This window comes from Rhinolophus hipposideros (genome assembly GCF_964194185.1).
Source record: "Rhinolophus hipposideros genome assembly, chromosome: 20".
NCBI lineage: Eukaryota > Metazoa > Chordata > Mammalia > Chiroptera > Rhinolophidae > Rhinolophus > Rhinolophus hipposideros.
This window is the reverse complement of record NC_138066.1, coordinates 37,001,635-37,018,193: the sequence shown is the minus strand read 5'-3', so window position 1 is coordinate 37,018,193 and position 16,559 is coordinate 37,001,635. Positions and strand designations below refer to the sequence as shown.

The 16,559-nt window shown below is 42.0% G+C and overlaps 1 protein-coding gene across 2 annotated transcripts; it reads right to left on the bottom strand.

The window, feature by feature from the left end:
- Window positions 1–3,021: 3,021 nt before the first annotated feature.
- On the bottom strand, window positions 3,022–14,763 carry G6PC1 (glucose-6-phosphatase catalytic subunit 1). Of its 2 annotated transcripts, none has more exons than XM_081029380.1 (5): window positions 14,365–14,763; window positions 12,011–12,120; window positions 10,016–10,121; window positions 9,286–9,401; window positions 3,022–8,028 (listed from the first exon to the last, which is right to left on the bottom strand). In XM_081029380.1, exons 1-5 carry the CDS (start codon window positions 14,592–14,594, stop codon window positions 7,517–7,519), a joined length of 1,074 nt encoding a protein of 357 aa, XP_080885506.1. In that variant the 5' UTR covers window positions 14,595–14,763; the 3' UTR covers window positions 3,022–7,516. The 2 variants fall into 2 exon arrangements, with proteins under 2 accessions (XP_080885506.1, XP_080885507.1); XM_081029381.1 differs by having other exon boundaries at window positions 14,535–14,722.
- Between the last annotated feature and the right edge of the window lie 1,796 nt (window positions 14,764–16,559).

Below are 16,559 nucleotides of genomic sequence, written 5' to 3'. Positions count from 1 at the left end.
TGCCCTCAGTTGAGAACCATTGTTTTGCTAGATATTTGTGTGGAAATAATGGTATTTGGGCAACAGCATGAGATTCTCCTTTATCTATGAGAAGAACGGAATATTCCAACTTCATCTTCTCTGCCCTGGGCTTCCCAGAAGGCTCAGCCCAAAATAAAACTTGAGGGAAAACCTGTTTCCACTCCTGACTCTTCCCCTCACCAAGTTCTTTTTCAGCACTTTCTTATTCTTCCTCAGATTCATTTCCCCCAATTAATCATCCTCCAGGATTGAGTATTGTGGGTCTCCCCAAAGAAAACCTGTAACTAATTGGAAATCTTGAACTCTTTCAGGTGAAAGAGTCCTGAGTGGGCAGAATCCTCCCCAGCTCTCTCATTTTTCTTAAAGTGGATTGAGTTCAGCCACCCCCAGTTTGAGGAATTAACTCAGTAGTCTGACTGTCATTATGTCTGGGGTCATTTGACCTTTGGAAGTTCTTAGAAGCATATTGTGTAGTTGTGCAGAGTATGTTCCATAGAAAGTGAAAATGGGGAATAGTTCTGGCAGCCACTGTAACTACTGAGCCTGCTGGCAAAGCTGGAAGAGCCAGCTCAGAGACTGGGGCTGCTGTATCAGCTTTTCCTGAATCAACTCTGATACCTGTCAGGATCCAAGGCCTCACCTAAGGCTCCTGAAGCAAAGTAATTTTTTGGAGGCTTTGGTACAGCATGTCTTCACTGCAGTCTGTAGGCAAAGATGATGCCATTGTCATTCCATTGCAGTCATTGTATGAGGGGGAAAGGGACTGCTAAGGAGAATATTTGCAGCCTAAACACATGACCAAAATAAAGAAATTGATGTATGCCACCTGGGTTATCAAATCAATTAAGTCAAATTACATCTCTCCAAAGGCTCACTTGCATTCATCACTAGGGTGGATCAAGTAGGGATCAGTGGCTTTTCCTAATGGGCTGATGTTGAAGAAGGAGATTAGAATGACAGGTGGAGATGGAGAGAAGAAATTGTGGTGGTGCGCCTGTGGGGACAGAGCCAGGAGCGCAGTTTCCAGGTTCTCAGCCTCACATAGAAAGGTGCTGGCTCAGGTAGTATATGGCCATCAACTGTGATTGGCTGGCCATCAGCTGTGGCTAGTTGGCCGTCAGCTGTAACCAGTGAGCCATTGGCCACTAAAATAACTGCCATGGCTACGCTAGCAGAAAATGAGGGCTAGCAAGAAGATGGTGGCTGAGCTAGCAAGCGCGGATTGCAGAAAGGTGGATGCCGCCAGCGAGAATATAGTAGTATGACTCCCCTACCTATGGCTCCATGGGTGTTCCTTTTTGGCCTCACCATATCCTGCGTTCTTATGTGGGGAGCAAGAGCAGAGACTCTGCATGCCGCCCCGCACGACACATGGCTCAGCGAGCAGGGTCTCCTGTGTGACAGTGCCTCAGCCAAGGAGTCTAAAACCATTCACAGAGGAGGAGAGGGAATTCGTTTTTGTCTCTGGATAAAAACTAATGAAGCTAATAAAAGACTGTATCGCCAATTCTGTGATGGAGCAGCCTTCAAACATTGCAGTTGAATTGAGCTCATCAAAAGGCAATGACTGTGGAATGTGAAGAGCAGAAGAAGAAAGAGAGAAGACAGCATAGAGCAAAGCATTGAAAATTTACTGGCTGGAAAAGTACCCTCCTGCTAAAAAAACCCAAAAAACAAAAAACCAAACAAACAAAAAAAGAAAAAAAGAAAAACCCCATAAAAACATCAAGTTGTTTCCCTGGAAAGACTTACGAAAGCAAAAGAAGAGAGGAGTGCATAACATAATTAGGAACAGGCCACCTTGAACACAGTTATTCTAGCTGTGGTTTTAATTTGGTTAACAAAGCCTGTTTCTGGTTCACATAAGCGGGTTCTACGGTTTACTTATATCTTTTGCTTCTGTTTCAGCAGCTTCCTGTTGACATGGCAGCCCAGGTAAATGCTGGAGACAGACAAAAGGGAGACTGCTCTCTGCTAAGAATCATGAGACCCGGGAACCAGTTGCTTATGTCACTTAGAATAGCTGTTTCATCTCTCTAGGCCTTAATTTCTGAATCTGTGAAATGAAAAAAATTTTTTGAATAGAATTAACAGTGAGTAACTTAAAAAAAAAGCCAATTTAGGAAAAATGAAAATATTTACCGATGTGGTTGTTGGGGGGTGGGAGATGAGGGTAAGGGGAATCAAATATATGGTGATGGAAGGAGAACTGACTCTGGGTGGTGAACACACAGGGGGATTTATAGATGATGTAATACAGAATTGTACACCTGAAATCTATGTAATTTCACTAACAATTGTCACCCCAATAAATTAAAAAAATTACCGACGTTTTTCTTTTTATTAAGTAGCAACACAGCGGCAGCTTTTTAATCTTTCACTCTGAAATTAGACTTTGGGCTTCTGGTCACCCATTACTGGACTAGACAATTGCTAGTTTTCCTTCCAGATTCATTAGATTCTTGGTTCTTTAATGGAAGTGGCTTTTGACTACTTCGTATATTTTTAGTCGATTCTTTCCTTAACCTCATCAGAAGGCTGTTTGGTCAGAGTTTTCCATTCTCAGGAGGCTCTTGAAAAACTCTTGGATGCAAATGATGTTGTCCTGTTTTATTTACACATACAGGCCTTAAAGGAATCTGTCCTAGTTCGGTAATTACTACAGACTGTACAAATCAATAAATGTTAATAATTCAGCAGCTAAAGTAATGGTTTTCAGAAAACAAGTCAGCAAATTTTGACAGGTTACAAGTAACTAGTCAATTGATTAGGGCTGGAACTTTAAGTATCCAGACATGTCTTCAATTGAAAAGCTCTTGGAACAAATATTGGAACAATAAAGCCATTGCCAACAAAAGTAGGAGAAGCCCACTGACATTTCATCATGTAAAATCTGATCACCTGATCAATCTTGCTTTAAAACTCTTAAGGCAAAGAATTAGACAAAGTTATAGTACAGGGTATGATCCTAGGAAATCAAGAGATGGCAAAACCGAAAACACTGTAAAACTTCTTTACTAAGCCTTTGGGAAAACAATCGGGCAGTTCCTTAAAAGGTTAAACAGAGTAACCAGATGACCCAGCAATTCAACCTCTAGGTACATACCCAAGAGAAATGAAATCATCGTTCCACACAGAAACTTGTACACAAATATTTATAGCAGTATTACTCATAATAGCTAAAAACTGGAAACAACCTAAATATCCATCAACTAATGAACGGTTAAACAAAACTTAGTATATCCATACAATGGAATATTGTTTGGCCATAAAAAGAAATGAAGTATTAATACATGTTACAATACAGATTATCCTTGAAAATATCATGCTAAATGAAAGAAGCCAGACACAAAAAGTCACATGTTGTATGATTCCATTCATATGAAATGTTTAGAATAGACAAATCTATGAGACAGAAAGTAGGTTAGTGGTTGCCTAGGGCTGGGTGGGTTAGGGTGAAATGGAGGTGACTTCTAATGGGTATGAGGTTTCTTTATGGAGTGACAAAAAATGTTCCAAAATTGATTTGTGGTGATGTTTGTAAAATTCTCTGAATATTCTAAAAACCATTGAATTGTACAACTTAAATGGATGAATTGTATGGTGTGTGAATTATATCTCAATAAATTTGTTATAAAAAATTTTAAAGCTATAAAAATTCATTAAAGCACAAAAACAACAACAAAAAAAAACCTTAAACCTTTGGTCTCTATGTGGTACAGCAGCATTGGCTTAGACAGAGGAAGTTACATTTTCTTAACGGGTCTGTTCCCCTAGGGCAATAATACAGTTGTATAGTGTGTGTGTGTGTGTGTGTGTGTGTGTGTGTGTGTGTGATCCCCAAGCCTACCACCTCAAAACTGATAGACTGCTAGCACAATTTATCAGATTACGCTATAACATGCTATGGACGCTGGTTTAAAACAGTCATTGGTCACTCAAACTTACTTCCATCCTGAGGATTCACAGGTTGTTTCCAAAGCAAACCTACTTATGTAACTTGGGGAGATCAATGATCACAAATGCTAATACGTTGTCTATATTACAGAAACTTCTAATTACAGATTGATCATGGGCTGAAACTCTTTGTGCTCCGCTTTACCCATCACAAATTCTAAGCCTGTAGGGCTGTCCATTTCTAGACTTTGCCCGTTCCAATAAAAGGTAGCAGTCCTGTATTTCTGGAGTCTATGATCTAAACAATCTTCCACAGTGTTTCTTTATTTTTTACCCCTGTATGTGGATCTATACCAAAAGTTCTTTGTGGTAATTCTATCTTCTCACTTTATCTCGATTGTAGAAACAGTAACTTACCTTAATGTCTGACCCAGATCGTCTGACCTGACTCTTTTTTTGTTTTTTACTAACAGCTTTGTTTATTATTTAGTTGATTATTCCATTTTTTATAATTGTACAATAATTCTCTTTTAGACAATACTGCTATACCTGACGTTGGTCACATTATCTTCTTCCTTCTGTAGTAGTCAAGTGTTGTTTTTTTACACTCAGTTTTTTAATAGATCATGTGAATATCAAGAAGTGTGTTTAACTAAAAAAAAATAAAGAGACCAAACTCCATGGAACATGATTGCACATTCAGGGAAAGCTTTAATGCTATTCCAGTGCTTCATATCCATTCAGGAGGGAACAGCCGTGGTCTCCTGGGAGCCCCAGAGCTGGGATGGTGTTGGTGGATGTAAGCAACTCCCTTAAGACCTGTTTGGCAGCTTGGACACTTGAAGTTGAATACTGGCCCAGCACCATCACCCTTTCTAGTGAGGTGACGTGTCTTCTTAGGGTACAAACCCTCCAGTTAAATCCTCAGGGAATCCTAAGACTTCTCCTGCCCCATTCATATTGGCCTTACTTTTAACTTAAAAGTAGATGGGACCCTGAGCATGACTCTTACTCTCTGTCTTGAAAGAAAGGAAACGAAAAGCAAAGTTGTTTTAGACACTTTGTATACAAATATTCATAGCAGTATTCATAGCAGCTGTTAAACTAACATGGTTGTGCTGTTCTAATAGTTACTTTATGAAATTACCTTTGAAATAAGGTATCTTCATACTTAGAAATGAATACTAGCTCACTGGGAGGATTACTCTACATTTTATAATGTCCTTTGGCCACAAGAAATCAAATTTTCCATGGTCTGAATTAAGAGTCATATCTGGTATCTGAAGGATGATTTGATATAGCTGCCAGTCTTAGTGGTATCCGTGGGGTATGGGAGTGAGGGGGTAGAGGGTGGAGCATGGAGTGTGGAGTCAGACTGCCTGGTTCTTGAAGTGGCTCCACCATTCTAGGCAAGATACTTAACTCCTCTGATCCTATTCGTATGTAATATGAGCGTACAGCACACATCTCACAGAGATATAGGGAGAATTAAGTGAGTTAATTGTATAAAAAAATTCATAGAACAGAGCCTGGCATATAGTAAGCACTCACTTTTATCTGTTACTATGAGTCCTTATCAACCTTATCAGCTACTGTGGGCAGGGACACCATTCACCAGAATCCCATTTCCAGGAACCTGGACTTGGTCCCTGAAAGCAATGAAATCATCAAGGATGGAGGCCATGCCTAAGCTGTGGGGTTCAATTCAGAGAGAATAAGACCATTTCCCTTCTCTCTTTGTGAGACCATTAGAGGCTCTTAGGGGCCTTGTTCCCCTCTTGAAGAAACTGATTCCAAAAGGGGCACTCAACTTTCCCCCAAAAAATACATTCCAAAGTTCTGAAGGGTGAGCAGATCTCACCCTCAGTAGTTCCAGGATTATGCTAATAACTAAGGCCTTTGGAGGTAGGACCCTACACCCAGAATGAAATAAATCATTTAGTAGAGAAACTTGCAATAGCTCCCTTGAGCATTCATTGGTGCTATGACTTGTCCTGTTGAGACTTTCTTTAACTATAACCCCAAACCTTGTTGACACTGGGTTATGGATTTGAGAGTCTGCCCAGTCTTGTTCTGCTGCTATGACTTACATTCCCAGATTGCTTAGTTTGGTAATGACCCTGCCTGTCTGTCCTCAAGTTGTGGTTTGATCCCACAGAGCAGCTCATGCTCACCTGCGGTCTGGTAACTAATGTTCAATCTTGGCTAATAATATTGTACCTATGTTGATGTGCTCAATTCTATCTGTGTCCCATAAACACTTTATAAGTCTCCCCACTCTACTGGACTCCTGACCAACCCAAGATAAAGTGCCTTCCTTCTACAAAGGGAAAACATAGGTACACAGAAACTAAATGATTTGTTTAGGGAAATAGAGAAAGAGCTAGACATTTAGTTGAACCAGAATTAGAACCTTCAGATCCCATTGCGTCTAAAATATAGTAATCAACATGACTTCATTCTTAAATAAAATGTTTTAATAAAATACTGCACACATATATTTTTCTCTTCAAAGATGTTATGACCAGGATGGTTGGTGTGAATGATAATATATGGTGAACTGTATAATTAGTAGCAAAACAAAGACTCTCAAATAAATAGGCTTCAGCATATTTTTTTAAGGACATATTCTGCAAATCCACTGAGACTAGAGAACAGGCAAGGAGGCTTTCCCTCCAAGAATGTGCTCCTGGTTGACTTGGGCTAGGGAGAGAAGTCATGGTTACCCTCCAAGCATCAAAAGTAACATTGGAGTGACCTTCTGGAGAGCGGAATCCTTGCTTCCTCTCCTTTCCTTCCTCTTGCCTTTTTGCCCAAGATTTCAGATCTTAACTAAAACATACAAAAGCACCACCACAGCATTGCCTTCAGGCATCTCAGTACCCAACAGGGTGGGCATGGAGCCAGTGGAAAATTCTGGGGAAAGCAGAGCTGGGCTAATAAAGAGGAAAATCTAGTGCGATAGAGGAGAAGCTGACTATGCCTGAATATTCTGACTTTAGCACAAATCTAGGTCACTGCAGCCCTTCTGAAATCCTAGTAAATAAAATGACTATAGGTATATAGTAGAAAAATACAAGAAGCAGAATTATCCCCACTTATTACCTATCAGTTACCTAAAGATTTTAATAAAAGCCATTTAGGTATTACTTAACATAATTTTCATGATATGCAAGATACTAAAAAATCCTCCTTAATCCATCCTTCTTTCCCTATCAAATCCACTTCTCCTTTCTCCTTTGCTGAGTAAGTATAAGCATAGGCAGAAAATTCTCAGGTCAATCCCCAGCCTGGGAATGTGCACTGACCCTACTTGGGAGTCTGGCTTTTGTATCTGACAGAAGAACAAATAAGTCTTCAGGGAAAAAATCCAGAACTGCCCAACTTCTAACAGACAAGTTTTTTTCAAATAGCCTTATTAGCTTTTCGCAAAAACATCACACAGTACAATTAGAATTGCAAAGGAGGAAGGAGGGTCACCTGAGCTGACTCTGGTAGTTCTGGCCTCAAAGTGGGCTGGCAGATGTCGCTAGTTGCACTCGCTAGTTGCCCTCGTCATCATAGTTATTGACTTTAAATACTGAAGACTCCACATGTCTTACAAAGACTTCTTGTCTGGCTGGCCCAGGACCCGGGCAAGGCAGTAGGGGATGACACTAACAGATGCCAGGGGCACTGCTGCACTCTTGCAGAAGGACAGAACATAGAAGATCAGCTCGATTTGGGACGGGGGTTTCAAAGAGTCAAAGAGGTGCAGGAGGACGAGGGAGGCCACGATGCAGCTGAGGCGGAAAGGGTACGACTTGCTAAGCTTGCCCTTGCAGCTCTCCTTGTACATGTTGGAGTTGAGAGCCAGCCCCAGGCCAAAGAGGGTCCCCAGGTTCTTCAGGAGGCTGGCAAAGGGCGTGGTGTCAATGTGGACCCATTCTGGCCGCTCACACCATCTCTTGGCTTTCTCTAGAGTCCACAAGAGGTCTACACCGAGCCCCTTCAGCAGCAGGTAAAATCCAATGGCAAAACTGAACAGGAAGAAGGTAATGAGAAAATATTTCTTGAGACTGGCATTGTAGATACTCTGGATGTGGCAGAAAGTTTCAGCAACAGCAATGCCTGAGTGGAAGAACAAACGACTGTGAGAAATAGGGAAGACTTTGGACCTTCAACTAGAAGCCAGTTTGGAGCCAGCGGGTCATCTATCCTGCCATTGTGGAATTAAATCACAAATGCTAGTTTAGAGGGTCACCTGGTTTATTCCCATCTGTGACTTCAGCCTGTCCTCAGCCATAGACTCTTTCAGATGGAAGTCATGTCACATACATCCTCCTATTGCTTGCATATTTCCTGTCAGGGGGGTCCTCATGTCTCCACTTCAATACCCTTTGGGGTGGAAAGCTCACTTGGGCTAACTTGGAGAGCTAACTTGGGCAGCCCACTTAATCTTTGAATGGATTTGATTATTTAAAAGTTCTTCATTGTGCTGAGCTGAAATCTGTCCTCCTCTAATGTCATCTGTTGATCTCAATTCTTTCTACAGGAGTCAAGTTGTAAATCTAGAGTCTCTTTAACACATTTGAAGATAGCTATTCTCCTCTCTAACCTACACATTCCAGGTTTTTCGTGTAACATGGGTTCCAGACTCTTTCTCAAACATGGAACCCAGTATTGAATGCTGTGTTACTTTCGTGGTTGCCATGAAAGTATTATCTTCCTTGTTCTCAGCACTGTGTTCTCTTCTGACAAATTTCCAGGGGGAAAATTCCACAATTTCCCTAAAGTTTTATACTCTGGTGCCTCCAACAAAGTAAAAAAATTCTTTCTTATACTTTACCTAAGTCTTTTTAATCTAAACCTTATTAACTGGATCTAAGAAAACACAAATATTCAAAATTCTGAACCTATGAGAAGACAAACTGTGGGTATCTATTAGGTTTGCACAAGAATTTATTTAAATTAAGAGTTTTTCTAGGACACTGTGTTAATTTGTTAAATTTGGTAGAGCCCCTTAAAACAAAACTAGGGGCCACTTCGATTGAAGACCAGTAAGAAATAAAGAACGTAAAAAGCTCAGAGATTTCAAGCTAATTCAATTGGGCAAGTTAATTCGATGTCTTGCCAACATTTCTGAAACATACTTAACTGTGTAGATCTGGGCACATCTATGGAAAGTAATCATTTACCTATAGGAGATTACCTATAGATTACATATAGAAAGGAATCATTTCAAATCGTCCACCCTTGACTTTCAACCCACTAAAATGCAACAGCATTGATAACCACAGAACGTGGTGGGAGTGCCGGGATTCTGTCCTGATTAAGGAGAAATGGGATAGAAAGGGAAGAGGGGGAGAGAGCCAGGGCAGCTGATACCTGACAAGACTCCAGCAACAACCTGATGGGGAAAATGAGCAGCAAGGTAGATGCGTGACAGACAAACGTTCAGCTGCACGGCCCAGAATCCCAACCACAAAAGGACGTTCAAGCACCTGCAATGGAAGAGGCAGCCATAACAGAACCCAGATACAGATCCTTCAGCAAAGAGAACAGTCCTGGAAGGAATGTTGGAGCCTGGATTCCTGCCATCAGTGGAATTTTTGTAAATTGAAGCCCATACTCAAAAGCTCAGAGATGCCTGTGGCTCCTGATGAAGCCTTGCATATGTGAATTTTAACCTCCCTGTTTTATATGTTTGATAGTTAAGGATTTGCACAGTGGCTGCATACCCAGAATTCCCTGTAGTTGGAATGTCCTATGTTTCTCTCTCTTTCTCTTTTTTAAACCTGGATGGGACAACTCGATGGTCGATATAGAAATGGGTCTTTATTTATACCCTGCCACTATCTCACTACCTGATCTCAAGAAGCTCCTTTCCTGTGTTAGGGCTTGTTTCCTTATCTGTAAAATTAAGGGTTGCACTAGTGGGTCTCTTCCAGCCCTAACATTCTGTGTTCACCCTCAGCAGAAATGCCACAACTCTTATCAGTGTCAACCAAAGTGTGGGATGGGCGAGGGGAATGTGAGGAAGAGCATGTGGTGTGTCAGCTACAGAGAGAGCCACCTCCTGCCCTCTACCACCCACACCCCATCTCTGAGTTCTTACCGATATCTGTAGGTCGGCTTTTTCTTGCCCCGAAAGATAGAGAGGATGGAAGTGACCATCACGTAGTATACACCTGCTGTACCCATGGCATGGCCGGAGGGACTCCCTAAAGGGCAGGAAAGAGATTAATAAATGGATTAAAGGTGAAAAGTCTCCATCTGGTAGACTGCTAGGGGGTGTCATCTTCCCATCCATCCATCCATCGATCCATGCATTCATCCATACATCCATCCATTTGTTTATCCATTTAGTCTTCTATTTAACAAATATCTATTGAGCTCCTATTACACGCCTGGCACTAGGCTCTGGGAGGAAGTGGTGAGCAAAACCAGAGAAGGCCCAGCTCTTGTCTAGAGATTACACAAAGAACCAGTGTACTAGATGCATAATTACAAACCAATCTGCCTCCCAACACTTCTCTTCCACTCGCTCCCTGTGCTCCTGCCATGCTGGCTTCTTTGCTCTCCTTTAAACATGCTCCCACCTCAGCGTCTTGGCATTGTTAGTCTTTCTGGTCAGACAGTTCTTCCTCCGGAAATTTACTGGCTAATTCCCTTGCCTCCTTCAAGTTTTTGTTCAAATCTTACCTTCTCTCCCTGACCACCTGATTTGATGCTTCAACCAGTTCCCATTTCTGATCCCTCTACCCTGAGAGATAGAAGGTCTTGAGCTGCTCACCTAGATCCTTTCTGGACTGAAGGACTTATTTTCCCAGCTCTAGAGACTGTGGTCACAGAAACCCTCAACTCTCAGCCTTTTCTGGGCATTGCCCTGGACTGAAGACAGCTATCTTGATCAGGGTTACCTTCTCTCTGAGGGTAGCCCACAACCAATCACTGGTCTACACAGGGGTATAAGGACCTGGTCCTCTTGATCCAATTCAGGGCAACTCTGAAGGGCCATCTCCAGCTTCAGAGCTTCCTGTGGGGTTGGCTGAGACTGAATGGCAACTGGACTTCTCCTTCTGCCCAGTGGCTTCTGATCCTTCCTTCATAAGTATTGCTCCTACGAGTAACTAAACTCCTACATGCTAATCTACATCTGAGTCTGCTTTCCACGGAGTCCCATAGGTAAAGCCTTGCCTTTTCTTTTTCTCCTTCCCTTTCCTCCTCTTCTCTCCTCCTCTCCTCCCTCTCCATTTCCTCTTCCTCTTCCTTCTTTTTCTAAACTGTCATCTTCTAATATCCTATACATTTTACTTGTCTGTTATGATTTGGTACATTATACACAAGTACATATACACACACAGCATTCAAATTTCAGCTCCATGAGGGCAGGGATCTTGGTCCATTTTATTCACTGAGGTATTCCAAGTTACTAGAATAGTGTCTGGCACATAGTAGACACTCTGTGATTCGATAAATCACATCTGAATTAATGAATATCATCCTAAGTGAACAAAGGGTTTGTGAGAGCAAATAATTACAAGCTATGCCCTAGCTTGGGGGTCAGGGACAGGGTTCCCAACGAAGGAATGCCAGCACTGAGACCCAGGGGAGAGCGAAAGGGTTGGATATTCTGATTATTTACTGAAAAACAAAATCTGTCACTTGATTAAACAATACCTGTCTGGCTGTAACTAATAAAATACAGGCAGGATGTGGGCTTGGATGGTCTGCTCAGGAGGACACATCTGCTTGGCCAGGCCTCTGGGAAGGACAGTCGGGGGCTCAGGCCTCTAGCCCTTTTCCTTTCCTGGACCAAGAGGCATGGCACAATCACTCTCATGAGCCCTAAGAGTATGCCCTTGCCTCTCTGAACTAGCAATTTAGGATCCGGAAACATTACGCAGATTTCCAAAGTAACATGCTATTAAGGAAGGCCTTCCTGAAGTGAATTAGAATGGAATTGGACCAAATCGAAGACCATGACAAAAAACTTGGAGTAGCTCTCATGTAACCTCAAAGACAGCTTCATCTATAACACATGTTAATAGGTGTCCATAGCGAGCAAAGTCCACCCAGCTTCTGTCTCTACAGGGGCTGGGACTCTCACCTGGTCCAGTCTCACAGGTGACTGGGAACTGCTTTATCAGCGGCACAGAGGTGTTGTTGTAGTAGTCAGTGTCCAGGACCCACCAGTAGGGGCGCTGTCCAAAGAGAATCCTGTGGAAAAGCAGAATCCGTGTCTGGAGTTATTGAATGAACCCTTGTGCCTGAAGTCCACACCTTTGAGAAGAGAGAGTAGTGTGAAAAGAAGATCCATGTGACTCTAAACAGAAAATCGGTAGCACTGGTGCCTCCCAGAAGAGGGACTGGGTGGCTGGGGAAAGGCAGGGGAAGGAGACTTTTTCTGGTACATCCTTTATGCAAAAAAAGTTTTGCATTTTTAACTTTTTGAATATATTATTTATGCAAATATAAATAAGTAAATCCCAAATCCTAAAATTCATATTCATGGCAGCTATGTGACCTTTTTCTTTTTTTTTTTTAAATTGGGGAAGGGGAACAGGACTTTATTGGGGAACAGTGTGTACTTTCAGGACTTTTTTCCAAGTCAAGTTGTTGTCCTTTCAATCTTAGTTGTGGAAGGTGCCATTCAGCTTCAAGTTGTTGTCCTTTCAGTCTTAGTTGCAGGGGGCGCAGCCCACCATCCCTTGTGGGAGTCCAACCGGCAACCTTGCGGTTGAGAGCCCACTGGCCCATGTGGGAATCGAACCGGCAGCCTTCGGAGTTAGGAGCATGTAGCTCTAACCGCCTGAGCCACAGGGCCGGCCCCTATGTGACCTTTTTCAAACTCCAAGAAAAATTTATCCTGGAAGGATGAGTATGGGACTATAGTTTGCAACTTGGACTTGCATATCCTATCAGGTTCCTTTTCTCTTTCTTCAGGCCGCAGGGATCAGAGAATGAGCCCCAGCCCCAAGGAAAAGCCCCTTCAGGAGATGTGGCCTCTGTTGCCATCAGAATCACTTTCTGTAAGGACAAACATAGCTTCAGGTGCTTGCTCTGTAACCTCTCTGCTTTGTAACAAAATATCTAAGAGCAACCGCTTCCCCTTTAAAAGGGCTAGATATGTTTTTATTGTGGAAACAGATGTCAAAGGTCTGTCTGGATGCCTCCTTTTCCCTCCAGTGGTAGAATCATGATTTCTCATCAGAATCAGGGACAGCGACTCACTCTGACCTCAACCAACTCAGAGAAAATCCATCATTCTTAAACTGAGGTCAGATGTTTGGAATAACCCTTTATCTTTTTATATTTTAGGGTCATGCTGTTGAATAGGAACGTTACAGACAAAACTTAGTAGATTTTTCAATTCCGATAGTAGTTTCGGAATCCCATCAATATGCCTTGGGCTTCTGAGCTCAATATTTTTTTTCTTCTCTAAAGGATTTTTATTGTGTATGGCCAAAGAATATTAGAGTTGGAAGAGATCTTAAGAATCACCTGACAGTAGATATAGATAGCTTTAGGGATGGTAAAGGTCGTAGAGGGCAGCTGGTCCAATTCATTTTCTAGATGAGGAAATACAGGCCAAACCAGCAATGTGCTAGTGTCAGCTGGTACTGGCTGACAATTGTAAAATATTCAGGATTTTTGCAAGCTGGACCCATTGGTAGCTTGAAAGTGGCCATAATGGGAATATATAAACAATAGAAATTGGCAAATGCTAAAATCGGGGTCCCCCCCCCCAAGAGTCTGATTATCAGCGCTGAATATAACATAGTTTTTAAAGAGCCTTGCCTCCAAAGCCAGGCTGCGTGACCTTAAATCCTGCCTCTGCCATTTACTGCCCACGTTGGCCTAATTACAGTATCTTCATCTGTAATACAGTAAGTACCCACAGAAAAGCACTTAGCACATACTAAATGTTCAATAAATACTAACTATAATTATCATTAAGGTCCCAGAGATAAACTAAGTTTACAGATTATAAACAGCAACTCAGAGAGTTGCTATGACTTGCTCAGGACATACAGTTGGTAGGTGGCTGAACAAGGGCTGGACCCAGTTCTCTGGATTACTTCTCATTACCCCACACAAAAGGTTTTGAAATTATCTATGTGTTTCCTTTTTCATACATCATTTTTCTTCCTTCAGACATCCATCTTTATGTTACCTATTCTGCTTTAAAGTAATAAAACTGTTTCTTTGCTTATATTCAGAGATTTCATTCAGTCCACCTGGACTTCCATCCACATGAAATAGCCTTTCCTATATCTTCAACTCACTGACAGGGTTTTCTCTGTCTTTTCTTTATGTAGCTGACCCAAAGTCAGAAGGGGAGTAACCTGTTGCTTCCTGAATAGCATGGAGAAGGCAATTTCCGATGGACAGACATTTCCAGAGAAAATGCCAGCCTCTTTCTTTTCTTGCCGATCTCCTCTCTGTCTGGCTCTTACTCACCACTTAAAGATGAGGTTAAGCCAGTCTCCAATCACAGCTACCCAAAGGAGTTTGATGCCCACAGCTTCTTGAAGATGGAACCAGATGGGGAAGAGGACATAGAAGGCATTCCTGAGGTCTGCAATCACGGACACCAAGATGAACCAATCCTGGGAGTCCTGGTAATTCACCTGGAGGTAGTGTGTTGACTGGATCCCAAAGTCATGGAGAATGTTCATTCCTTCCTCCATCCTCACTGCCTGGCCCCTCGGGAAGCTGTCAGCTGAGTTCTTGTAATTATTTCAGACTTAGTGCTGATTGCTCTGCTATCAGCCTGCGCCTTGCCCATTTTATATACCCTGTAACCAGTCTGCAGGTCAACCCAGCCCTGATCTTTGGACTAAAAAAACACTTTTCTCTAAAATCTATTGATCAAAGGTGCATCATCAGTAGGTTGATGTAAACATGTTCAGGGTGATTTACGTAAAATAGAAAAACAGGCACACAAAAACCGCCTGATCGGCCATGTACTCGGCAGGGCCAATTATTAACTTTGGCATGCTGCTTGACTGTGCCAGGGGCTGCCCTCCCGGCTCTGAAACCCAGCCAGAGACACGGGACAGAGTCTAAACCTCTCACGATGAGTCTTGCACAGATGACTGATATCTTAAGTCTGCAAGTGCACTTATTTGGGGACACAGAAAAGTCTTGGTGCTCTAGCTATTCAAATTTTAAGTTATTAATTTAGAAGATAATAAATTCTATTGTACTGGGTACTGTCACCTTGCTGGGCCTTTCTTAACTTCGTTAGCTAGGAAATGCCTCTAGTTTGAAAGATCAAACCTTCTTCCCATATGGCTCCATAGCTCAGGTGAGGAAAATAATCACCTTCAAATGCACTAATTCATTCATTCATTTCTTGAAAGTTAGGACCTTTGGGATTTTAACACGTAAGTTTAAGCAATGGAATGAATGTGTGTTCATGCAAAAACAGTATGAGGACTATGTGGGTCTAAATGAAAACACCAGCAAATTGGTGATTAGGGGACTCTGGAAAGGGCTTTTGTAGTTTGAGTTTTCTTTCATTTATACTGGGAGAATACATATATGAAAAGAGAGAGAGAGAGTGCCAAAACATGTATACACATTTTAAGAAAGGAAAAAACTGTATTAAAATTGTAATACTCAATATATACCAATAATAACAGATGAATACAAGTCATGTTTGATGTCTGCAATTAAAAGAAGTACTCAAAGTGCAATTTTAATACACCTTAATTTTAATACATGGCATAATTTTAATACAGTTTTTCCTTTCTTAAAAGGCATATACATTTTTTTGGCACGCTATATCTCTCTCTCTCTTCATATAAATATATATATATTCATATTCACCAGAAAGTCAATACAATTTGATTATAGCCATGTATGTAGAAAAAGAATAAATAAAAGTAACAAAGGCTCAGTCACGAGAAGCAATGCTGCCTTCTCACTTGCACAAGACCAAAACCTCACACTTGGATCACTTAGGACTCTGAAGGAAGCAGGGGGCTGAATTGGGTAATAAATTGATGCATTTTCAAGGATAAGAGCCAGTGGCAATAAAACTTTTTAAAACCCACCTGAATTTCCCATCAGTAAGTCCACATTGCCTTGTAAGGGGTAGGTTGGGGACAGGGAAAAGAAACTCAGAGCTAATGAGTTTGTAGCAACGGTTGACAACATTCCATGCTGGAAACGATTAAAACATCATCTAGGAGGTATGATCTGGAGTCTTATCCCAAACCCCGTGAGCTTCTACCCACCTCAAGCAGATGCCAACTGCCTTTGACCACATAGTCTCTGCTGGTCCAAGCAATCCTGTCCTACTGTGACTAGCCTGGAGAGCAGATAATAGTGGTGTTAGCTGTGGGTGGTCTGTAAAGGAAGCATGTACCCGGCAGTTGTGGGGAAGCATGTTCTGTCTTGTCAGGACTGCTAGGCCACAGATAGCTGGCTCCACAAGAAGAGACAGTCCCTTCCCTCCACTCAGATAAGCCTTCCTTGAAAGTATTGAGTAACTATCATGGTGATCCCTGGGGACTGGATTTTCTATGGTCTGAGGTGAGTCAAGGGCAAATAGGGCAAATCCTTTGACAAAATATTCAAAGGCCACTGTCTGGTTTTCCACAGGGCTGCTAGGAACCGGCCAGAGTCTCTGAGTCCACTGGGGTTCC

Bases quoted from the DNA above. Each gene is read 5' to 3' on its own strand.
- G6PC1 (XM_081029380.1), bottom strand. From the start codon at position 14,594: ATGGAGGAAGGAATGAACATTCTCCATGACTTTGGGATCCAGTCAACA. The intron at 12,121-14,364 runs GTGAGTAAGAGC...GCTTTTCCACAG, and splicing joins CTTAACCTCATCTTTAAGTG to GATTCTCTTTGGACAGCGCC. The intron at 8,029-9,285 runs GTATCAGCTGCC...TCTTCCACTCAG, and splicing joins TGTTGCTGGAGTCTTGTCAG to GCATTGCTGTTGCTGAAACT.